We start from the raw sequence: 25,613 nt of genomic DNA, 5'->3' as shown, positions 1-25,613 counted from the left end.
TTTGTAGCTGTATGTAGAAATGGCCTATTCTGTGCAATATGCATTAGTTGTCGCTCTTTTTTTTTGGTTTTTCATTGTTTTAATTTTGTAGCTGTATGTAGAAAATGGATGGATGGATGTAGAAAAGGCCTACTCTGTGCAATATGCATTAGTTGTCACCCATTTTTTTTTACTTTTAGTTTTGTAGCTGTATGTAGAAATGGCCTACTCTGTGCAATATGCATTAGTCATTGCTTTTCTTTTCTTTTTCATTGTTTTACTTTTGTAGCTGTGTGTAGAAACGTTTATGTTTCCCTCTTGTGTTTTTGCATCTGCACTTGTGGGCTAAATATCCCACACCAGCCTTTTAACGCCCCCTGCTGGGCATCCCCGTGCGTTGCAGTGAGAGCATGACGTCACTTTTCATCTCCATACTTGTGGCCAGCCCAGTAGAAGAGGAGGAGGAGGAGGAGGAGGAGGAGGAGGAGGAGGAGGAAAGGGAGGCTTTTTTTTTTTCTTCCTTTCCTCGCACCTTGAATGACACGCTTGCATCATGACCGTGGAGGATGTTGTCCACGTTCCCGCGAGCTGCTGAGTGGGCGGCGCCACATTTCTGCAGTGCTTTTTGTTGGCGAGGAGGAGGAGGAGGAGGAGGATGAAGATGTGCAAGATGGCAGCAGAGTTGTGCAAGATGAAGATGTGCAAGATGGCAGCAGACTTCTGCAAGATGAAGGATGACGTGTTGCGGTGCAATTTGTGAATGAGCTCGAGACCCCCAGCCTGCACGGTGATGAGGACCACCGGGGGGCGGACGATGCTCGGTGCTCTGCTGGCATGCCGCGCGGCGCTTGATGGAATGCGAGCCGAGTGACGCCGACAATGGCCGAGGAGGAGGACGAGGCGCCGCCGAGCGTGGACATCGACCCGGACTTCGAGCCCCAGAAGCGGCCGCGCTCGTGCACTTGGCCGCTGCCGCGTCCGGACTGTGGCGCGGGGAAAGCGGGGGCGAATGACGTCATCCCGGAGGAAGAGGATGACGAGGAGGGAGGCGGCGCGGGGAGTGGCGAGACCCCGCGGGGGGACGACGGCGCGCTCGCCCCGCGGCCGCCGGAGCTCCGGGGCGACGAGGCCGGGGAGGGCTCGCCTTCCTCGGCTCAGCTCGCACCGGCGGCGGCGGCTCCGCAGCAGGCGAGGAAGTGTTCAGCCCGCAGGAACGCGTGGGGGAATTACTCGTACGCGGACCTGATCACGCAGGCCATCGAGTCTTCCCCCGACAGCAGACTGACGCTGTCCCAGATCTACGACTGGATGGTCCGCTCCGTGCCCTACTTCAAGGACAAGGGCGACAGCAACAGCTCGGCCGGGTGGAAGGTGAGAGAAAATACACGCACGTCGTTCTTTGTGGGTCAAAATATAAACTACATTTTTAACTAGACGAGGTGGGAATGTTCCAATGCTGAAGTTGAAGTGAAATGCTGACAGGATGAATGTTGGAGAGTTTGAATTTCCAGGAAAACCGGAATTTGGTTTGGAACTTGGGAAAGTGTTAGTTTGAATGTCCAGGATGAGTGGAATGTGTTGATGTTGGAATGCTTTGAATAGCTTGAAAAATGTGGGAATTGTGCAACTTGGAAAAATGTCCCATTCATTTCAATGGGAACTTCCTGGAAATTTGGGAAAAGCGGGATTTTTTTTTTGAAAATGATTATAAGCATGAATGTCCTGGATGAGCTGAATTGGTCTAAACAGTCGAGAAATGTTGACGCGGTAATATTTTTAACTGAAAAAAAGGTATTACTGGAATTTCGGGAAAACTGGGAATTTTTCCAGTTCAAAAAACTACTTAGTTTTTTGTCCTGATTAAGAAAAATGTTTTGATGGTGGAACGGTTGAAGTGGGTTGAAAAATGTGGGAGTCACCAGAAAAAAAAATGAAAATAGGATTTGGAAAACTGGGAATTTTTTTAAAACTTGGAATAAAGTGGAATATGTTGAAGGTGGAATGGTTGGAATCGGTTGAAAAATGGCCAATTGATTTCAATGGGAAAATCCTGGAATGTTTCTAGTTCCTTTACCAAGAATGTAGTATGAATGTAAGAAGAGGTTGAATGTTTGAATGTTGGAATTTCCAGGAAAACCGGAATTAGGTTTGGAACTTGGGAAAGTGTTAGTTTGAATGTCCAGGATGAGTGGAATGTGTTGATGTTGGAATGGTTTGAATAGGTTGAAAAATGTGGGAATTGTGCAACTTATAAAAATGTCCCATTCATTTCAATGGGAACTTCCTGGAAATTTGGGAAAAGCGGGATTTTTTTTGAAAATGATTAGAAGCATGAATGTCCTGGATGAGCTGAATTGGTGAAAACAGTCGAGAAATGTTGACGCGGTAACATTTTTAACTGAAAAAAATGTATTGCTGGAATTTCGGGAAATTTTCGGGAATTTTTCCAGTTCAAAAAACGTTGTTTTTTGTCCTGATTAGGAAAAATGTTTTGATGGTGGAACGGTTGAAGTGGGTTGAAAAATGTGGGAGTCACCAGAAAAAAAAAATTAAAATAGGATTTGGAAAACTGGGAATTTTGGGAATTTTTTAAAACTTGGAATAAAGTGGAATATGTTGAAGGTGGAATGGTTGGAATCGGTTGAAAAATGTGCAAATGGTGGAAGTTTGAAAAATGGCCAATTAATTTCAATGGGAAAATCCTGGAATTTTGGGAAAAGCGGGATTAAAAAAAAAAAAAATGAGTAAATGAGTGAATTGGTTGGTGTTGGAATTGTTTAAATCGGTCAAGAAATGTTGAATTAGTAACAGTTTTTGATAAGAGAAATTCCTGGAATTTCGGGAAAATGATTAGGAGCATGAATGTCCTGAATGAGCTGAATTGTTTGGTGTTGGAATTGTTCAAATCGGTCAAAAAATTTTGAATTAGTAACAGTTTTTGATAGAGAAATTCCTGGAATTTCGGGAAAACCTGGAATTTTTCTAGTTCCTTTACCAACTTCCTTTACCAAGAATGTAGTATGAATGTAAGAATAGTTTGAATGTTGGAATGGTTTGAATGTTGGAGAGTTTGAATTTCCAGGAAAACCAAAATTTGGTTTGGAACTTGGGAAAGTGTTAGTTTGAATGTCCAGGATGAGTGGAATTGGTTGGTGTTGGAATTGTTTAAATCGGTCAAAAAATGTTGAATTAGTAACAGTTTTTGATAGAGAAATTCCTGGAATTTCGGGAAAACCAGGAATGTTTCTAGTTCCTTTACCAAGAATGTAGTATGAATGTAAGAAGAGGTTGAATGTTGGAATGGTTTGAATGTTGGAGAGTTTGAATTTCCAGGAAAACCAAAATTTGGTTTGGAACTTGGGAAAGTGTTAGTTTGAATGTCCAGGATGAGTGGAATGTGTTGATGTTGGAATGGTTTGAATAGGTTGAAAAATGTGGGAATTGTGCAACTTGGAAAAATGTCCCATTCATTTCAATGGGAACTTCCTGGAAATTTGGGAAAAGCGGGATTTTTTTTGAAAATGATTAGAAGCATGAATGTCCTGAATTGGTCTAAACAGTCGAGAAATGTTGACGCGGTAACATTTTTAACTGAAAAAAAAGGTATTGCTGGAATTTCGGGAAATTTTCGGGAATTTTTCCAGTTCAAAAAACAACTTTGTTTTTTTTTCCTGATTAAGAAAAATGTTTTGATGGTGGAACAGTTGAAAAAAGTGGGAGTCACCAGAAGAAAAAAAAATGAAAATAGGATTTGGAAAACTGGGAATTTGGGGAATTTTTTAAAACTTGGAATGAAGTGGAATATGTTGAAGGTGGAATGGCTTAAATCGGTTGAAAACTGTGCAAATGGTGGAAGTTTGAAAAATGGCCAATTAATTTCAATGGGAAAATCCTGGAATTTTGGGAAAAGCGGGATCTAAAAAAAAAATGATTAGGAGCATGAATGTCCTGAATGAGCTGAATTGGTTGGTGTTGGAATTGTTTAAATCGGTCAAGAAATGTTGAATTAGTAACAGTTTTTGATAGAGAAATTCCTGGAATTTCGGGAAAACCAGGAATGTTTCTAGTTCCTTTACCAAGAATGTAGTATGAATGTAAGAACAGGTTGAATGTTGGAATGGTTTGAATGTTGAAGAGTTTGAATTTCCAGGAAAACCGGAATTTGCTTTGGAACTTGGGAAAGTGTTAGTTTGAATGTCCAGGATGAGTGGAATGTGTTGATGTTGGAATGGTTTGAATAGCTTGAAAAATGTGGGAATTGTGCAACTTGGAAAAATGTCCCATTCATTTCAATGAGAACTTCCTGGAAATTTGGGAAAAGCGGGATTTTTTTTTGAAAATGATTAGAAGCATGAATGTCCTGAATTGGTCTAAACAGTCGAGAAATGTTGACGCGGTAACATTTTTAACTGAAAAAAAAGTTTTACTGGAATTTCGGGAAATTTTCGGGAATTTTTCCAGTTAAAAAAACAACTTAGTTTTTTGTCCTGATTAAGAAAAATGTTTTGATGATGGAACGGTTGAAGTGGGTTGAAAAATGTGGGAGTCACCAGAAAAAAAAATGAAAATAGAATTTGGAAAACTGGGAAATTTGGGAATTTTTTAAAACTTGGAATAAAGTGGAATATGTTGAAGGTGGAATGGTTGGAATCGGTTGAAACATTTGCAAATGGTGGAAGTTTGAAAAATGGCCAATTCATTTCAATGGGAAAATCCTGGAATTTTGGGAAAAGCGGGATCCAAAAAAAAAATGATTCGGAGCATGAATGTCCTGAATTGGTTGGTGTTGGAATTGTTTAAATCGGTCAAGAAATGTTGAATTAGTAACAGTTTTTGATAGAGAAATTCCTGGAATTTCGGGAAAACCAGGAATGTTTCTAGTTCCTTTACCAAGAATGTAGTATGAATGTAAGAAGAGGTTGAATGTTGGAATGGTTTGAATGTTGGAATTTCCAGGAAAACCAAAATTTGGTTTGGAACTTGGGAAATTGTTAGTTTGAATGTCCAGGATGAGTGGAATGTGTTGATGTTGGAATGGTTTGAATAGCTTGAAAAATGTGGGAATTGTGCAACTTGGAAAAATGTCCCATTCATTTCAATGGGAACTTCCTGGAAATTTGGGAAAAGCGGGATTTAAAAAAAAAAATGATTAGAAGCATGAATGTCCTGGATGAGCTGAATTGGTCAAAACAGTCGAGAAATATTGACGCGGTAACATTTTTAACTGAAAAAAAGGTATTACTGGAATTTCGGGAAAACTGGGAATTTTTCCAGTTCAAAAAACTACTTCGTTTTTTGTCCTGATTAAGAAAAATGTTTTGATGGTGGAACGGTTGAAGTGGGTTGAAAAATGTGGGAGTTACAGGGGAAAAAAAATGAAAATAGGATTTGGAAAACTGGGAATTTTGGGAATTTTTTTAAAACTTGGAATAAAGTGGAATATGTTGAAGGTGGAATGGTTGGAATCGGTTGAAAAATGTGCAAATGGTGGAAGTTTGAAAAATGGCCAATTAATTTCAATGGGAAAATCCTGGAATTTTGGGAAAAGCGGGATTTAAAAAAAAAAAAAGATGAGTAAATGAGTGAATTGCTTGGTGTTGGAATTGTTTAAATCGGTCAAGAAATGTTGAATTAGTAACAGTTTTTGATAGAGAAATTCCTGGAATTTCGGGAAAACCAGGAATGTTTCTAGTTCCTTTACCAAGAATGTAGTATGAATGTAAGAAGAGGTTGAATGTTGGAATTTCCAGGAAAACCGGAATTAGGTTTGGAACTTGGGAAAGTGTTAGTGTGAATGTCCAGGATGAGTGGAATGTGTTGATGTTGGAATGGTTTGAATGTTGGAATTTCCAGGAAAACCAAAATTTGGTTTGGAACTTGGGAAATTGTTAGTTTGAATGTCCAGGATGAGTGGAATGTGTTGATGTTGGAATGGTTTGAATAGCTTGAAAAATGTGGGAATTGTGCAACTTATAAAAATGTCCCATTCATTTCAATGGGAACTTCCTGGAAATTTGGGAAAAGCGGGATTTTTTTTGTGAAAATGATTAGAAGCATGAATGTCCTGAATTGGTCTAAACAGTCGAGAAATGTTGACGCGGTAACATTTTTAACGGGAAAAAAAGGTATTACTGGAATTTCGGGAAAACTGGGAATTTTTCCAGTTCAAAAAACAACTTTGTTTTTTGTCCTGATTAAGAAAAATGTTTTGATGGTGGAACAGTTGAAAAATGTGGTAGTCACCAGAAGAAAAAAAAAAAGAAAATAGGATTTGGAAAATTGGGAATTTTGGGAATTTTTTTAAAACATGGAATAAAGTGGAATATGTTGAAGGTGGAATGGTTTGAATCGGTTGAAAAATGTGCAAATGGTGGAAGTTTGAAAAATGGCCAATTAATTTCAATGGGAAAATCCTGGAATTTTGGGAAAAGCGGGATTTAAAAAAAAAAAAATGATTCGGAGCATGAATGTCCTGAATGAGTGAATTGTTTGGTGTTGGAATTGTTTAAATCGGTCAAGAAATGTTGAATTAGTAACAGTTTTTGATAGAGAAATTCCTGGAATTTCGGGAAAACCAGGAATGTTTCTAGTTCCTTTACCAAGAATGTAGTATGAATGTAAGAAGAGGTTGAATGTTGGAATAGTTTGAATGTTGAAGAGTTTGAATTTCCAGGAAAACCAAAATTAGGTTTGGAACTTGGGAAAGTGTCAGTTTGAATGTCCAGGATGAGTGGAATGTGTTGATGTTGGAATGGTTTGAATAGCTTGAAAAATGTGGGAATTGTGCAACTTGGAAAAATGTCCCATTCATTTCAGTGGGAACTTCCTGGAAATTTGGGAAAAGCGGGATTTTTTTGAAAATGATTAGAAGCATGAATGTCCTGGATGAGCTGAATTGGTCTAAACAGTCGAGAAATGTTGACGCGGTAACATTTTTAACTGAAAAAAATATATTACTGGAATTTCGGGAAATTTTCGGGAATTTTTCCAGTTCAAAAAAGTTTTTTGTCCTGATTAGGAAAAAAAATTTGATGGTGGAACGGTTGAAGTGGGTTGAAAAATGAGGGAGTCACCAGAAAAAAAAATTAAAATAGGATTTGGAAAACTGGGAATTTTGGGAATTTTTTTAAAACTTGGAATAAAGTGGGATATGTTGAAGGTGGAATGGTTGGAATCGGTTGAAAAATGTGCAAATGGTGGAAGTTTTAAAAATGGCCAATTAATTTCAATGGGAAAGTCCTGGAATTTTGGGAAAAGCAGGATTTAAAAAAAAAGAAGATTAGAAGCATGAATGTCCTGGATGAGCTAAATTGGTCAAAACAGTCGAGAAATGTTGACGCGGTAACATTTTTAACTGAAAAATGGTATTACTGGAATTTCGGGAAAACTGGGAATTTTTCCAGTTCAAAAAACAACTTTGTTTTTTGTCCTGATTAAGAAAAATGTTTTGATGGTGGAACGGTTGAAGTGGGTTGAAAATTGTGGGAGTCACCAGAAGAAAAAAAAATGAAAATAGGATTTGGAAAACTGGGAATTTTGGGAATTTTTTTAAAACATGGAATAAAGTGGAATATGTTGAAGGTGGAATGGTTTGAATCGGTTGAAAAATGTGCAAATGGTGGAAGTTTAAAAAATGGCCAATTAATTTCAATGGGAAAATCCTGGAATTTTGGGAAAAGCGGGATCTAAAAAAAAAATGATTAGGAGCATGAATGTCCTGAATGAGTGAATTGTTTGGTGTTGGAATTGTTTAAATCGGTCAAGAAATGTTGAATTAGTAACAGTTTTTGATAGAGAAATTCCTGGAATTTCGGGAAAACCAGGAATGTTTCTAGTTCCTTTACCAAGAATGTAGTATGAATGTAAGAACAGGTTGAATGTTGGAATGGTTTGAATGTTGGAGAGTTTGAATTTCCAGGAAAACCAAAATTTGGTTCGGAACTTGGGAAAGTGTTAGTTTGAATGTCCAGGATGAGTGGAATGTGTTGATGTTGGAATGGTTTGAATAGGTTGAAAAATGTGGGAATTGTGCAACTTGGAAAAATGTCCCATTCATTTCAATGGGAACTTCCTGGAAATTTGGGAAAAGCGGGATTTTTTTTTGAAAATGATTAGAAGCATGAATGTCCTGAATTGGTCTAAACAGTCGAGAAATGTTGACGCGGTAACATTTTTAACTGGAAAAAAAGGTATTACTGGAATTTCGGGAAAACTGGGAATTTTTCCAGTTCAAAAAACAACTTTGTTTTTTGTCCTGATTAAGAAAAATGTTTTGATGGTGGAACGGTTGAAGTGGGTTGAAAATTGTGGGAGTCACCAGAAGAAAAAAAAATGAAAATAGGATTTGGAAAATTGGGAATTTTGGGAATTTTTTTAAAACATGGAATAAAGTGGAATATGTTGAAGGTGGAATGGTTGGAATCGGTTGAAAAATGTGCTAATGGTGGAAGTTTGAAAAATGGCCAATTGATTTCAATGGGAAAATCCTGGAATGTTTCTAGTTCCTTTACCAAGAATGTAGTATGAATGTAAGAAGAGGTTGAATGTTTGAATGTTGGAATTTCCAGGAAAACCAGAATTAGGTTTGGAACTTGGGAAAGTGTTAGTTTGAATGTCCAGGATGAGTGGAATGTGTTGATGTTGGAATGGTTTGAATAGCTTGAAAAATGTGGGAATTGTGCAACTTGGAAAAATGTCCCATTCATTTCAGTGGGAACTTCCTGGAAATTTGAGAATTTGGGGAAAAGTGGGATTTTTTTTGGAAAATGATTAGGAGCATGAATGTTCTGAATGAGCTGAATTGCTTGGTGTTTAAATCGGTCAAGAAATGTTGAAGTAGTAACATGTTGAATTGATATTACGGAATTTTTGGAAAATTGGGAATGTTTTCTAGTTCAAAAAACAACTTAGTTTTTTGTCCTAATTAAGAGGAATGTTTTGACGGTGGAACGCTTGAAATGGGTTGAAAATGTGGATGGTGTAGTCAACATAAAAAAGGGTGAAAACAAGGAAATTCTGGGAATTCCTGGAAATTTGAGAATTTGGGGAAAAGCGGGATTTTTTGAAAAAGAGTAGGTGCATGAATGTCCTGAGTGAGCTGAGTTGGTTGGTGTTGAAATTGTTTAAATCGGTCAAGAATTGTTGAAGTAGTAAATGAGTAGTCAATGAGAACTTCCTGGAAATTTGGGAAAAGCGGGATTTTTTTTGGAAAATGATTAGAAGCATGAATGTCCTGGATGAGCTGAATTGGTGAAAACAGTCGAGAAATGTTGACGCGGTAACATTTTTAACTGAAAAAAGGTATTACTGGAATTTCGGGAAAACTGGGAATTTTTCCAGTTCAAAAAACAACTTTGTTTTTTTGTCCTGATTAAGAAAAATGTTTTGATGGTGGAACAGTTGAAAAATGTGGGAGTCACCAGAAAAAAAAAAGAAAATAGGATTTGGAAAACTGGGAATTTTGGGAATTTTTTTAAAACATGGAATAAAGTGGAATATGTTGAAGGTGGAATGGTTGGAATCGGTTGAAAAATGTGCAAATGGTGGAAGTTTGAAAAATGGCCAATTAATTTCAATGGGAAAATCCTGGAATGTTTCTAGTTCCTTTACCAAGAATGTAGTATGAATGTAAGAAGAGGTTGAATGTTTGAATGTTGGAATTTCCAGGAAAACCGGAATTAGGTTTGGAACTTGGGAAAGTGTTAGTTTGAATGTCCAGGATGAGTGGAATGTGTTGATGTTGGAATGGTTTGAATAGGTTGAAAAATGTGGAAATTGTGCAACTTGGAAAAATGTCCCATTCATTTCAGTGGGAACTTCCTGGAAATTTGAGAATTTGGGGAAAAGTGGGATTTTTTTTGGAAAATGATTAGGAGCATGAATGTTCTGAATTGCTTGGTGTTTAAATCGGTCAAGAAATGTTGAAGAAGTAACATGTTGAATTGAGAAATGGTATTACGGAATTCCTGGAATTTTTGGAAAATTGGGAATGTTTTCTAGTTCAAAAAACAACTTAGTTTTTTGTCCTAATTAAGAGGAATGTTTTGACGGTGGAACGCTTGAAGTGGGTTGAAAATGTGGATGGTGTAGTCAACATAAAAAAGGGTGAAAACAAGGGAATTCTGGGAATTCCTGGAAATTTGAGAATTTGGGGAAAAGCAGGATTTTTTTTAAAAAGAGTAGGCACATGAATGTCTTGAGTGAGCTGAGTTGGTTGGTGTTGAAATTGTTTAAATTGGTCAAGAATTGTTGAAGTAGTAAATGAGTAGTCAATGAGAACTTCTTGGAAATTTGGGAAAAGCGGGATTTTTTTTGAAAATGATTAGAAGCATGAATGTCCTGAATTGGTCTAAACAGTCGAGAAATGTTGACGCGGTAACATTTTTAACTGAAAAAAAGGTATTACTGGAATTTCGGGAAAACTGGGAATTTTTCCAGTTCAAAAAACAACTTTGTTTTTTTTTCCTGATTAAGAAAAATGTTTTGATGGTGGAACGGTTGAAAAATGTGGGAGTCACCAGAAAAAAAAAATGAAAATAGGATTTGGAAAACTGGGAATTTGGGGAATTTTTTAAAACTTGGAATAAAGTGGAATATGTTGAAGGTGGAATGGCTTAAATCGGTTGAAAAATGTGCAAATGGTGGAAGTTTGAAAAATGGCCAATTAATTTCAATGGGAAAATCCTGGAATTTTGGGAAAAGCGGGATCTAAAAAAAAAATGATTCGGAGCATGAATGTCCTGAATGAGCTGAATTGGTTGGTGTTGGAATTGTTTAAATCGGTCAAGAAATGTTGAATTAGTAACAGTTTTATATAGAGAAATTCCTGGAGTTTCTGGAAAACCAGGAATGTTTCTAGTTCCTTTACCAAGAATGTAATATGAATGTAAGAAGAGGTTGAATGTTGGAATGGTTTGAATGTTGGAGAGTTTATATTTCCAGGAAAACCAAAATTTGGTTTTGGAACTTGGGAAAGTGTTAGTTTGAATGTCCAGGATGAGTGGAATGTGTTGATGTTGGAATGGTTTGAATAGGTCGAAAAATGTGGGAATTGTGCAACTTGGAAAAATGTCCCATTCATTTCAATGGGAACTTCCTGGAAATTTGGGAAAAGCGGGATTTTTTTGGAAAATGATTAGAAGCATGAATGTCCTGGATGAGCTGAATTGGTCTAAACAGTCGAGAAATGTTGACGCGGTAACATTTTTAACTGAAAAATGGTATTACTGGAATTTCGGGAAAACTGGGAATTTTTCCAGTTCAAAAAACAATGTTTTTTGTCCTGATTAAGAAAAATGTTTTGATGGTGGAACGGTTGAAGTGGGTTGATAATTGAAAAAAATTGAAAAAAAATGAAAATAGAATTTGGAAAACTGGGAATTTTGGGAATTTTTTTAAAACTTGGAATAAAGTGGAATATGTTGAAGGTGGAATGGTTGGAATCGGTTGAAAAATGTGCAAATGGTGGAAGTTTGAAAAATGGCCAATTGATTTCAATGGGAAAATCCTGGAATGTTTCTAGTTCCTTTACCAAGAATGTAGTATGAATGTAAGAAGAGGTTGAATGTTTGAATGTTGGAATTTCCAGGAAAACCGGAATTAGGTTTGGAACTTGGGAAAGTGTTAGTTTGAATGTCCAGGATGAGTGGAATGTGTTGATGTTGGAATGGTTTGAATAGCTTGAAAAATGTGGGAATTGTGCAACTTGGAAAAATGTCCCATTCATTTCAATGGGAACTTCCTGGAAATTTGAGAATTTGGGGAAAAGTGGGATTTTTTTTGGAAAATGATTAGGAGCATGAATGTTCTGAATTGGTTGGTGTTTAAATCGGTCAAGAAATGTTGAAGTAGTAACATGTTGAATTGAGAAATGGTATTACGGAATTCCTGGAATTTTTGGAAAATTGGGAATGTTTTCTAGTTCAAAAAACAACTTAGTTTTTTGTCCTAATTAAGAGGAATGTTTTGACGGTGGAACGCTTGAAGTGGGTTGAAAATGTGGATGGTGTAGTCAACATAAGAAAGGGTGAAAACAAGGAAATTCTGGGAATTCCTGGAAATTTGAGAATTTGGGGAAAAGCGGGATTTTTTGAAAAAGAGTAGGCGCATGAATGTCCTGAGTGAGCTGAGTTGGTTGGTGTTGAAATTGTTTAAATTGGGCAGGAATTGTTCAAGTAGTAAATGGTATTAAGGAATTTCAGGAAAATCTGGAATTTTTTTTAACTTGAAAAAATGTTAGTTTGAATGTCCAGGATGGTGGAATGTGTTGAAGGTGGAATGGTTTGAAGAATTTGGGAATTGTGGAAGTTTGAAAAATGGCCAATTCATTTTGAATGGGGAAAATGCAAAAAAAAGAAAAAGGAATTATGGGAAATCCAGGAATTTTTAGTATAATTGTTGAAGTAGAGCACACACAATTCCTGAACAGGCTGAATATTTTGGAGTTGGAACCGTTTGAATCAAATGAAAAATGTGCGAATTGTGGAATTTTAATGAATGTTTCATTCATTTCAATGGGAATTTAAGAAAAAAATGGGAATTTCGGGAAAAGACGGAATTTTTTTGAAAATGGTTAAAAAAAAAATCTTGAAAGGGTTGGTGTTAGTTTTTTTTTTAAATTGGTCAAGAAATGTTGAAGTAGTAACATGTTGAATTGAGAAATGGTATTACAGAATTCCTGGAATTTTGGGAAAACTGATTTTTTTCTTGGGATTAAGAGGAATGTTTTGACGGTGGAACGCTTGAAATGGGTTGAAAAATGTGGGAGAAGTTGTCACCAGGAAAAAAAAGAGTGAAAATAGGATTTGGAAAACTGGGTATTCTGGGAATTCCTGGAATTTGTTTTTAATTTCAAAAAAAGGATGAGTGGAATGTGTTGAAGGTGGAATGGTTTGAATCGGTTGAAAAATGTGGAAACGGTGGAAGTTTTAAAAATGTCCAATTCATTTTGAATGGGGAAAATGCAAAAAAAAAAGAAAAAGGAATTATGGGAAATCCAGGAATTGTTAGTATAATTGTTGAAGTTGAGCACACAATTCCTGAACAGGCTGAATATTTTGGAGTTGGAACCGTTTGAATCAAATGAAAAATGTGCGAATTGTGGAATTTTAATGAATGTTTCATTCATTTCAATGGGAATTTCAGAAAAAAATGGGAATTTCGGGAAAAGCCGGAATTTTTTTGAAAATGGTTGGGTTGGTGTTAGTTTTTTTTTTAAATAAATTGGTCAAGAAATGTTGAAGTAGTAACATGTTGAATTGAGAAATGGTATTACAGAATTCCTGGAATTTTGGGAAAACTGAATTTTTCTTGTTCAAAACACAACTTTGTTTTTTGTCCTGATTAAGAGGAATGTTTTGATGGTGGAACGCTTGAAATGGGTGGAAAAATGTGGGAGTCACCAGAAAAAAAGAGTGAAAATAGGACTTGGAAAACTGGGTATTCTGGGAATTCCTGGAATTTGTTTTTAATTTCAAAAAAAGGATGAGTGGAATGTGTTGAAGGTAGAATGGTTTGAATCGGTTGAAAAATGTGGACATGGTGGAAGTTTGAAAAATGTCCAATTCATTTTGAATGGGAAAAATGCCCCAGAAAACCTGGAAATCTGGAAATTTGGGGAATTTGTCAAAGGAAAGCTCATGATTCCCAAATAGGCTGAACAGTTTGAAGTTGGAACGCTTTCAATTGGATGAAAAATGTGGAAGGTAGAGCGCGCCAAAATCTGGAGAAAAAGATGGTATTACGGAATTCCTGGAATTTTGTGAAAACTGGGAATTTTTCTAGTTAAAAAAACTTAGATTTTTGTCCTGATTAAGAGGAATGTTTTGACGGTGGAACGCTTGAAGTGGGTTGAAAATGTGAAAGGTGTAGTCAACATAAAAAAGGGTGAAAACAAGGGAATTCTGGGAATTCCTGGAATTATTTAGAACTTGGGAAAGTGTTAGTGTGAATGTCCAGGATGAGTGGAATGTGTTGATGTTGGAATTGTTTGAATAGGTTGAAAAATGTGGGAATTGTGCAACTTGGAAAAATGTCCCATTCATTTCAATGGGAACTTCCTGGAAATTTGGGGAAATGATTAGGAGCATGAATGAGCTGAATTGATTGGTGTTGGAATTGTTTAAATCGGACAAGAAATGTTGAATTAGTAACAGTTTTTGATAGAGAAATTCCTGGAATTTCGGGAAAACCTGGAATTTTTCTAGTTTCTTTACCAACTTCCTTTACCAAGAATGTAGTATGAATGTAAGAATAGTTTGAATGTTGGAATGGTTTGAATGTTGAAGAGTTGGAATTTCCAGGAAAACCGAAATTTGGTTTGGAACTTGGGAAAGTGTTGGGATGAGTGGAATGTATTGAAGGTGGAATGGTTTGAATAGCATGAAGAATTAAAATCCGGTGTTGGTAAAGGAACTAGAAAAATTCCTGGTTTTCCCGAAATTCCAGGAATTTCTCTATCAAAAACTGTTACTAATTCAACATTTTTTGACCGATTTGAACAATTCCAACACCAACCAATTCAGCTCATTTGGGACATTCATGCTATTAATCGTTTTTTTGTTTTTTTTTAAATCTCACTTTTTCCAAATTTCCAGGAAGTTCCCATTGAAATGAATGGGACATTTTTCCAAGTTGCACAATTCCCACATTTTTCAAGCTATTCAAACCATTCCAACATCAACACATTCCACTCATCCTGGACATTCAAACTAACACTTTCCCAAGTTCCATACCAAATTTCGGTTTTCCTGGAAATTCCAACTCTTCAACATTCAAACTATTATATAGCTACATGCTAAGGTTGCATTTTAACGTAATGCTAGGTTAGCAACACTAGCATAACTATGTGAGCTACATGGTAACGTTACATTTTAACGTAATGCTAGGTTAGCAACACTAGCATAGCTATGTGAGCTACATGCTAACACTACATTTTAACGTAATGCTAGGTTAGCAACAGTAGCATAGCTATGTGAGTTACATGCTAACTATACATTTTGACATCATGCTAGGTTAGCGACACTAGCATAACTATGTGAGCTACATGCTAACATTACATTTTAACGTAATGCTAGGTTAGCAACACTAGCATAACTATGTGAGCTACATGCTAACATTACACTTTAACGTAATGCTAGGTTAGCAACACTAGCATGACTATGTGAGCTACATGCTAACATTACATTTTAACGTAATGCTAGGATAGCAACACTAGCATAACTATGTGAGCTACATGCTAACGTTACATTTTAACGCAATGCTAGGTTAACAACACTAGCATAACTATGTGAGCTACATGCTAACATTACATTTTAACGTAATGCTAGGTTAGCAACACTAGCATGACTATGTGAGCTACATGCTAACGTTACATTTTAACGTAATGCTAGGTTAGCAACACTAGCATAACTATGTGAGCTACATGCTAACAATACATTTTAACGTAATGCTAGGTTAGTAACACTAGCATAGCTATGTGAGCTACATGCTAACATTACATTTTAATGTAATGCTAGGTTAGCAACACTAGCATAGCTATGTGAGCTACATGCTAATGTTACATTTTAACATAATGCTAGGTTAGCAACACTAGTATAACTATGTGAGCTACATGCTAACATTACATTTTAACGTAATGCTAGGTTAGCAACACTAGCATGACTATGTGAGCTACATGCTAACGTTACATTTTAACGTAATGCTAGGTTAGCAACACTAGCATAACTATGTGAACTACATGCTAACATTACATTTTAACGTAATGCTAGGTTAGCAACACTAGCATGACTATGTGAGCTACATGCTAACGTTACATTTTAACGTAATGCTAGGTTAGCAACACTAGCATAACTATGTGAACTACATGCTAACATTACATTTTAACGTAATGCTAGGTTAGCAACACTAGCATGACTATGTGAGCTACATGCTAATGTTATATTTTGACATCATGCTAGGTTAGCAACACTAGCATAGCTATGTGAGCTACATGCTAACATTACATTTTGACATCATGCTAGGTTAGCAACAGTAGCATAGCTATGTGAGCTACATGCTAACTATACATTTTAACGTAATGCTAGGTTAGTAACACTAGCATAGCTATGTGAGCTACATGCTAACGTTACATTTTAACATAATGCTAGGTTAGTAACACTAGCATAACTACGTGAGCTACATGCTAACGTTACATTTTAACGCAATGCTAGGTTAACAACACTAGCATGACTATGTGAGCTACATGCTAACAATACATTTAACATTATTGTAGGTTAGCAACACTAGCATGACTATGTGAGCTACATGCTAACAATACATTTAGCATCATGCTAGGTTAGCAACACTAGCATGACTATGTGAGCTACATGCTAACAATACATTTAGCATTGTGCTAGGTTAGCAACACTAGCATAACTATGTGAGCTACATGCTAACAATACATTATAGTAGGTTAGTAACACTAGCATGACTATGTGAGCTACATGCTAACAATACATTATAGTAGGTTAGCAACACTAGCATAGCTATGTGAGCTACATGCTAACAATACATTTAACATTATTGTAGGTTAGCAACACTAGCATGACTATGTGAGCTACATGCTAACAATACATTATAGTAGGTTAGCAACACTAGCATAACTATGTGAGTTACATGCTAACAATACATTTTGACATCATACTAGGTTAGCGACACTAGCATAGCTATGTGAACTACATGCTAACATTACATTTTAACATAATGCTAGGTTGGCAACACTAGCATAGCTATGTGAGCTACATGCTAATGTTACATTTTAATGTAATGCTAGGTTAGCAACACTAGCATAGCTATGTGAGCTACATGCTAACATTACATTTTAACATAATGCTAGGTTAGCAACACTAGCATGACTATGTGAGCTACATGCTAACAATACATTTAACATTATTGTAGGTTAGCAACACTAGCATGACTATGTGAGCTACATGCTAACAATACATTTAGCATCACTAGCATGACTATGTGAGCTACATGCTAACAATACATTATAGTAGGTTAGCAACACTAGCATGACTATGTGAGCTACATGCTAACAATACATTATAGTAGGTTAGCAACACTAGCATGACTATGTGAGCTACATGCTAACAATACATTATAGTAGGTTAGCAACACTAGCATGACTATGTGAGCTACATGCTAACGTTACATTTTAACATTATGCTAGGTTGGCAACACTAGCATAGCTATGTAAGCTACATGCTAACGTTACATTTTAAGTTAATGCTTGGTTAGCAACACTCGCATAGCTATGTGAGCTACATGCTAACATTACATTTTAACATAATGCTAGGTTGGCAACACTAGCATAGCTATGTGAGCTACATGCTAACATTACATTTTAACGTAATGCTAGGTTAGCAACACTAGCATAACTATGTGAGCTACATGCTAACAATACATTTAGCATCATGCTAGGTTAGCAACACTAGCATGACTATGTGAGCTACATGCTAAAGTTAAATTTTAACGTAATGCTAGGTTAGCAACACTAGCATGACTGTGAGCTACATGCTAACATTACATTTTAAAGTAATGCTAGGTTAGCAACACTAGCATGACTATGTGAGCTACATGCTAACAATACATTTAGCATCATGCTAGGTTATCAACACTAGCATGACTATGTGAGCTACATGCTAACAATACATTTAGCATCGTGCTAGGTTAGCAACACTAGACAATACATTATAGTAGGTTAGCGACACTAGCATGACTATGTGAGCTACATGCTAACAATACATTATAGTAGGTTAGCAACACTAGCATGACTATGTGAGCTACATGCTAACAATACATTATAGTAGGTTAGCAACACTAGCATGACTATGTGAGCTACATGCTAACAATACATTATAGTAGGTTAGCAACACTAGCATGACTATGTGAGCTACATGCTAACAATACATTATAGTAGGTTAGCAACACTAGCATGACTATGTGAGCTACATGCTAACAATACATTATAGTAGGTTAGCAACACTAGCATGACTATGTGAGCTACATGCTAACAATACATTATAGTAGGTTAGCAACACTAGCATGACTATGTGAGCTACATGCTAACAATACATTATAGTAGGGTTAGCAACACTAGCATGACTATGTGAGCTACATGCTAACAATACATTATAGTAGGTTAGCAACACTAGCATGACTATGTGAGCTACATGCTAACAATACATTATAGTAGGTTAGCAACACTAGCATGACTATGTGAGCTACATGCTAACAATACATTATAGTAGGTTAGCAACACTAGCATGACTATGTGAGCTACATGCTAACAATACATTATAGTAGGTTAGCAACACTAGCATGACTATGTGAGCTACATGCTAACAATACATTATAGTAGGTTAGCAACACTAGCATGACTATGTGAGCTACATGCTAACAATACATTATAGTAGGTTAGCAACACTAGCATAACTATGTGAGCTACATGCTAACAATACATTATAGTAGGTTAGCAACACTAGCATGACTATGTGAGCTACATGCTAACAATACATTATAGTAGGTTAGCAACACTAGCATGACTATGTGAGCTACATGCTAACAATACATTATAGTAGGTTAGCAACACTAGCATGACTATGTGAGCTACATGCTAACAATACATTATAGTAGGTTAGCAACACTAGCATAACTATGTGAGCTACATGCTAACAATACATTATAGTAGGTTAGCAACACTAGCATGACTATGTGAGCTACATGCTAACAATACATTATAGTAGGTTAGCAACACTAGCATTACTATGTGAGCTACATGCTAACAATACATTATAGTAGGTTAGCAACACTAGCATGACTATGTGAGCTACATGCTAACAATACATTAGCAACACTAGCATGTAATTATTCCATTGAATTGAAAAAGAGACTTTGAGGCTACGTGACAAACTACAAGGTCCCAGTGACCATCAATCAGCTGACTAGAAGAATGTGGGTCAACATCAGGAGCTGCTGTGGGGGAGGGGAAGGATTTATCCTCTCAGACGGCGTGTGGGCGGTACGGTACGTGTCTGCAATGTGCAGCAGCGGGAATCGAACAGTGACACCTAATCATTTGTAAAAGCTACAGTTGTCATGTCTTATAGTTTCTTGTTGATATAAAGATGTCACATGTCAATATTTGTAATGAAAATGTGGACATTTAACATTTCGTTCTCCTGGTCTTTATTTTAAAAAATATCAATAATTATCGATATTGACTTGTATCGTGATAGTTTCCAGCCTCGTCACCTGTATCGCCATCATGACGATACCCTTACTCAGATGACCTTTTGATTGTAGATTGTAAAAAAAAAAAAAAAAAAAAAAAAGGGGACACATCAGTTTTTATTACCTTTACAAGACATTTTTTTTAATATATACAGAAATGAGAATATTACATATAATTGTTTATATAATATATTGAATAAGTTGTATTTTTTATTAAATACGTAATTTAATTTAACACATTTTAAATAGGTTTTTAACACATTTAAAGAAAATATGACAATTAGTTTGAAAATATATTTTTTAATTCAAATGTAAAAAATATATAATTAATAATATATAACTAATATATAATTTTTTTAAATGAAATAAAAATAAATATATACAATTAATTAAATAATATATAATTGATGTATAAATATATCATTATTATTGATCCTGTTCTGTCTCCCTGTAATGTTTGATCCTGTTCTGTCTCCCTGTAATGTTTGATCCTGTTCTGTCTCCCTGTAATGTTTGATCCTGTTCTGTCTTTTTGTAATGTTTGATCTTGTTTCTGTCTCCCTGTAATGTTTGATCCTGTTTCTGTCTCCCTGTAATGTTTGATCCTGTTTCTGTCTCCCTGTAATGTTTGATCCTGTTTCTGTCTCCCTGTAATGTTTGATCCTGTTTCTGTCTCCCTGTAATGTTTGATCCTGTTTCTGTCTCCCTGTAATGTTTGATCCTGTTTCTGTCTCCCTGTAATGTTTGATCCTGTTTCTGTCTCCCTGTAATGTTTGATCCTGTTTCTGTCTCCCTGTAATGTTTGATACTGTTCTGTCTTTTTGTAATGTTTGATCCTGTTCTGTCTCCCTGTAATGTTTGATCCTGTTCTGTCTCCATGTAATGTTCGATCCTGTTCTGTCTCCCTGCAATGTTTGATACTGTTGTCTCCCTGTAATGTTTGATCCTGTTCTGTCTCCCTGCAATGTTTGATCCTGTTCTGTCTTTTTGTAATGTTTGATCCTGTTCTGTCTCCCTGTAATGTTTGATCCTGTTTCTGTCTCCCTGTAATGTTTGATCTAGTTCTGTCTCCCTGTATTGTTTGATCCTGTTTCTGTCTCCCTGTAATGTTTGATCCTGTTCTTTCTTTTTGTAATGTTTGATCCTGTTCTGTCTCCCTGTAATGTTTGATCCTGTTCTGTCTCCCTGTAATGTTTGTCTGATCTTGAATGGGATTGTGCTGAAAATCTTGATTTCCCCTCTGTGATTATTAAAGTACTTCTGATTCTAATCATGTAGCTTAATTTACCTTCGTCGTCTTCTTTTGGCACGGTGAGCCAGTTGCCGCCCCTGCCGGTTGCCGCCAAGTACTGCGCTTAGTTTGACAACTTTTGTCCCGACCTTCGAAAGCGGCGTCGGGTTCCTTTTTGTTGTCCTCACTACTTTTTCTGTCGTCCCTTCCAGAATTCCATCCGGCACAATCTGTCCCTCCACAGCCGCTTCGTCAAAGTCCAGAACGAAGGCACGGGCAAGAGCTCATGGTGGATGGTCAACCCGGACGGCGGCAAAGGGGGCAAAGCGCCGCGGCGCCGCGCCGTCTCCATGGACAACAGTAAGTACATCAAGGGCGCCCGGGGCCGCGCCACCAAGAAGAAGGCCTCGCTGCAGGCCGCCCAGGACGGCAGCTCCGAGAGCCTCTCCAAGTGGACGGGGAGTCCCACCTCCCGGAGCAGCGACGAACTGGACGCCTGGACCGACTTCCGCTCGCGGACCAACTCCAACGCCAGCACGCTGAGCGGCCGCTTGTCGCCCATCCTGGCCAACTTGGAGCTGGACGAGGTCCCCGCCGACAGCTCCCCCCTGTCCCCCATGTTGTACTCCAGCCCCAGCAGCATGTCGCCGTCCACCGTGCCCGCCGGCCTCTCCGACCTGGCGGGGACCATGAACCTCAACGACGGTCTGTCCGACAACCTGATGGACAACCTTTTGGACAACATCAGCCTGACGGCGGCGCAGCAGCCTCCTCCCAGCGAGGACGACAAAGGTCAGGGAAGCTCCGTGTTCACTTTCAGCTGCTCGGGAGGCGGACTGGGCAGTCCGGTGGGGAGCTACGGTCCCAATCCTCTCTTCAGCCCGCCGTCCATCACCAGCCTGCGCCAGTCGCCCATGCAGACCATCCAGGAGAACAAGCAGACCACCTTCTCCTGCGCCCCGCACTTCAGCAACCACCAGACCCTGCAGGACCTCCTCAGCCTGGACCACAGCGACGTCATGCTCACGCAGTCCGACCCGCTCATGTCGCAGGCCAGCGCCGCCATCGCCCTGCAGAACTCCCGCCGCAACGCCCTCCTGCTGCGCAAAGACCACGGCGGTGCCGGCCAAGCCCAAAACCCGCCCGCTTGGCAAGCCAACAACGGCGAGGCCAAGCACCTGAAGTCCCCCGGGAAGAACCAGGACCGCTTTCCCGCCGACTTGGACCTGGAGGTCTTTAACGGAAGCCTGGAGTGCGACATGGACTCCATCATCCGGAACGAGCTGATGGAGGCCGACTGCTTGGACCTCAGCTTCGACGCCGCCCACAATGCCAACATCAACCCGGGGGGCTTCTCCGGCGCCAAACAGACGTCGGCGCAGAACTGGGTCCAAAGCTGAGAGCTCCGGACACGACATGGACTCAACTAGTGGAAGTTTGTTTATGTCCTCTTATTTTCACATCCGACCTGGTGGACTTTGAAGGCTGCGTTCACACTCGTACTCGGGTTTAGATCTTTGAAGGACCCTGGTGGACTTTGAAGGCTGCGTTCACACCGTACTCGGTTTTAGGTCCAACTTTTGACTCACTGCGCACTTTGGTTGGTTGGTTTAGTCTTCGCTCTGGTATTTTTGGCACGGCACCAAAACCTGTGCAGTAAGTACTTAGGAAGTAAGGACTGGACTGGATTGAGGTACCAACCTAATTCCGTTACTCACCTAAAATCTAATATTTTGATACCTTTGCTGCACGTCTGGAACTTGGCGTATTTGTAGCAAACCGCCTGTAACTAATATTACAATCGTGGTAGGAAACTCTCAGAAGTAAGGCTCCATTAGCTCAAAGCTCATTTACATTGGATATCCCATATACACGCTAATGATTAGCATTAGCGATTTTACATGGCGATTTCAACGCCCCCAAATTTGTCAATGGAAATCGTGAAGTAAGTGCAATATTTACGGTGTCAACACTTTTGCCGGGTTCAACGTAAGACAAGACGTAATGGCAAAGACTACTTCCTGACTACGGCAACACACTTAGGACAGACTGAAATGAATGCGTACTTGCAAATGACACTCAGAAGTGTACGGAAATAAGATAAAACTGGACTAGGGACGGGTATGTAAGGACTGGACTGAATCGAAGTACCGACCTAATTTCCTTACTCACGTAAAATCTAATATTTTGATACCTTACGTCCGGTTGTAGAGTCGGAACTTGGCGTATTTGTAGCAAACCGCCTGCAACTAACGTTACAATCGTGGTAGAAAACGCTCAGAAGTAAGGCTCCATTAGCTCAAAACTCATTTACATTGGATATCCCATATACACGCTAATGATTAGCATTAGCGATTTTACATGGCAATTCCAACGCCCCCAAATTTGTCAATGAATACTGTGTAGTAAGTGTAATATTTACAGTATAAACACTTTGTCGGGTTCAACATAAGACAAAACGTAATGGCAAAGACTACTTCCTGACTACGGCAACACACTTAGGACAGACTGAAATGTATGCGTACTTGCAAATGATACTCAGAAGCGTAGGAAAATAAGCAATAACTGGAGAAATTCAGCAGTCGATCCGTCAAAATACAAAAATATGACGGGGACAGAAAATATGATATGACATAAAACCGATAAAGTACCTGGGATCAGTATCCGTACTCGACGATATCGATTTTCTTTACTTTAGTGTGTGTTCATGTGGTGATAAATGTTGATAATAAAATGTTTAACATTGAGCTGATATTGACATTAAATTATCATTTAGTAGTATTTTCATGCAGTATCAATTACAAGACGTTACAGTGTGTCGCTGTACTCGGGAAGTAGTCTTTGCCATTGGGTTAAATGTGTTGTATTTTGTTGAGTCCTACAAAGTGTTAACACTGTAAGTATTTTACTTATTACGCACCAGCTGTCTTATAGAAAGCGCTCAAAACTACAGTCAAGCTCCACTTTAAAAAAAAAAAAAAAAAAAAAAAAAAAGCGCTAGCTTAATGCTAATTTACATAGGATATGCCATATACATGCTACCGATTAGCATTTGCACATTTGTTCATGAAAACCTTACCTTATTGTAAGGTTTTCATGAACAAATGTGCAAATGCTAATCGGTAAAAAAAAAAAAAAAAAAAAAAAAAAAAGCGCTAGCTTAATGCTAATTTACATAGGATATGCCATATACATGCTACCGATTAGCATTTGCACATTTGTTCATGAAAACCTTACAATAAGGTAAGGTTTTCATGAACAAATGTGCAAATGCTAATCGGTAGCATGTATATGGCATATCCTATGTAAATTAGCATTAAGCTAGCGCTTTTTTTTTTTTTTTTTTTTTACCGATTAGCATTTGCACATTTGTTCATGAAAACCTTACAATAAGGTAAGGTTTTCATGAACAAATGTGCAAATGCTAATCGGTAGCATGTATATGGCATATCCTATGTAAATTAGCATTAAGCTAGCGCTTTTTTTTTTTTTTTTTTTTTACCGATTAGCATTTGCACATTTGTTCATGAAAACCTTACAATAAGGTAAGGTTTTCATGAACAAATGTGCAAATGCTAATCGGTAGCATGTATATGGCATATCCTATGTAAATTAGCATTAAGCTAGCGCTTTTTTTTTTTTTTTTAAAGTGGAGCTTCACTCTAGTTTTGAGCGCTTTCTATGAGACAGTCTTTCTTTGTTGGCGCGAGTCTTGAGCCAGCGCCAAGTCGCGTGCTACAAAAAGGTATCAAAAATATGGTTTGACTTCACATGAAAAGGTACCCCCTAGTACCCATGGGATATGTTTGGTCCACATAAAATGACCCAATTCAGTACCCATGCCTAAACTGAACATCACACTTATCAGCGCATTGTCAAATAAAATAAAAAAGATTGTTATTATAGAAAATAAAAATGTATTGCCACTAAATCCAAACAAAAGTACCAATTGGTACCGTTTAGTAGAGACTGACCAAATCTCGATTTGGATTTCACATCAAATCCAACAATGCCAACAAAAAAATCGACTCCAAAAAAATCATTCCAACGTAAGTAAAGTCAGCTTTTACTTTTCCAAAAAAAACGCGCTAGCTTGATGCTAACATACATTGGCTTTGCCATTAACATGCTACTGATTAGCATTGGGGATTTCAACGCCTCCCAATTTGGTTAATAAAAACCACTACAAAGACGCATGTAACTAAGTACAATACTTATACAGTATTAATACTTTTTAGGGCACAACAACAGACTAAATTCGTGCAACTTAGTGTCATACTTGCAAAATAAGACTCAGTGATACTGAAAGAAGATACTGGTTAGCAGTTATCATAATCAGCTCATGTTTAAATGTTGCGATAAAATAATTCGATTTTATTATCAAAAATAATATTTATCAACACACAAAAGTACGAAAAATTGGTACCGGTATCGCATCGGTTCCCATGTGAAAGGTACCAATGACTATAGAATATGCAGGTGTATTCTGCTACTTAAGCCCAAACAAAAGTACCAATTGGTACCGTTTAGTAGAGACTGACCAAATCCCGATTTGGATTTCACATCAAATCCAACAATGCCAACAAAGAAATCGACTCCAAAAAAAACGTTCCAACGTCTGGTTTCACTTTTCCAAAAAAAAACGCGCTAGCTTGATGCTAACGTAAATGGGCTTTTCCATTAACATGCTACCGATTAGCATTGGGGATTTCAACGCCTCCCAATTTGGTTAATAAAAACCACTACAAAGACGCATGTAACTAAGTACAATACTTATACAGTATTAATACTTTTTAGGGCACAACAACAGACTAAATTCGTGCAACTTAATGTCATACTTGCAAAATAAGACTCAGTGATACTGAAAGAAGATACTGGTTAGCAGTTATCATAATCAGCTCATGTTTTAAATGTTGCGATAAAATAATTAGATTTTATTATCAAAAACAATATTTATCAACACACAAAAGTACGAAAAATTGGTACCGGTATCAGTACCAATGACTATAGAATATGCAGGTGTATTCTGCTACTTTAGCCCAAACAAAAGTACCATATGGTACCGTTTAGTAGAGACTGACCAAATCTCGATTTGGATTTCACATCAAATCCAACAATGCCAACAAAAAAA

The 25,613-nt window shown here is 37.7% G+C and overlaps 1 protein-coding gene across 1 annotated transcript; it reads left to right on the top strand.

Annotated features, from left to right (window-relative positions):
• Nucleotides 1–513: 513 nt before the first annotated feature.
• Nucleotides 514–23,128, top strand: foxo3a (forkhead box O3A). Its single transcript, XM_061924486.1, has 2 exons — nt 514–1,350; nt 20,695–23,128. The coding sequence occupies exons 1-2, from the start codon at nt 859–861 to the stop codon at nt 21,880–21,882; spliced, it is 1,680 nt and encodes a 559-aa protein (XP_061780470.1). The 5' UTR covers nt 514–858; the 3' UTR covers nt 21,883–23,128.
• The last annotated feature ends 2,485 nt before the right edge of the window (nt 23,129–25,613 follow it).

This window comes from Nerophis lumbriciformis, linkage group LG29 (assembly GCF_033978685.3).
Source record: "Nerophis lumbriciformis linkage group LG29, RoL_Nlum_v2.1, whole genome shotgun sequence".
Taxonomy (NCBI): domain Eukaryota; kingdom Metazoa; phylum Chordata; class Actinopteri; order Syngnathiformes; family Syngnathidae; genus Nerophis; species Nerophis lumbriciformis.
The sequence above is the reverse complement of the archived record's forward strand: the minus strand, read 5'-3'. Positions and strand labels throughout refer to the sequence as shown.

Coding starts and splice junctions, on each gene's coding strand:
- foxo3a (XM_061924486.1), top strand. CDS start 859: ATGGCCGAGGAGGAGGACGAGGCGCCGCCGAGCGTGGACATCGACCCG. Junction 1,351..20,694: donor ACAGCTCGGCCGGGTGGAAG/GTGAGAGAAAAT, acceptor CGTCCCTTCCAG/AATTCCATCCGGCACAATCT.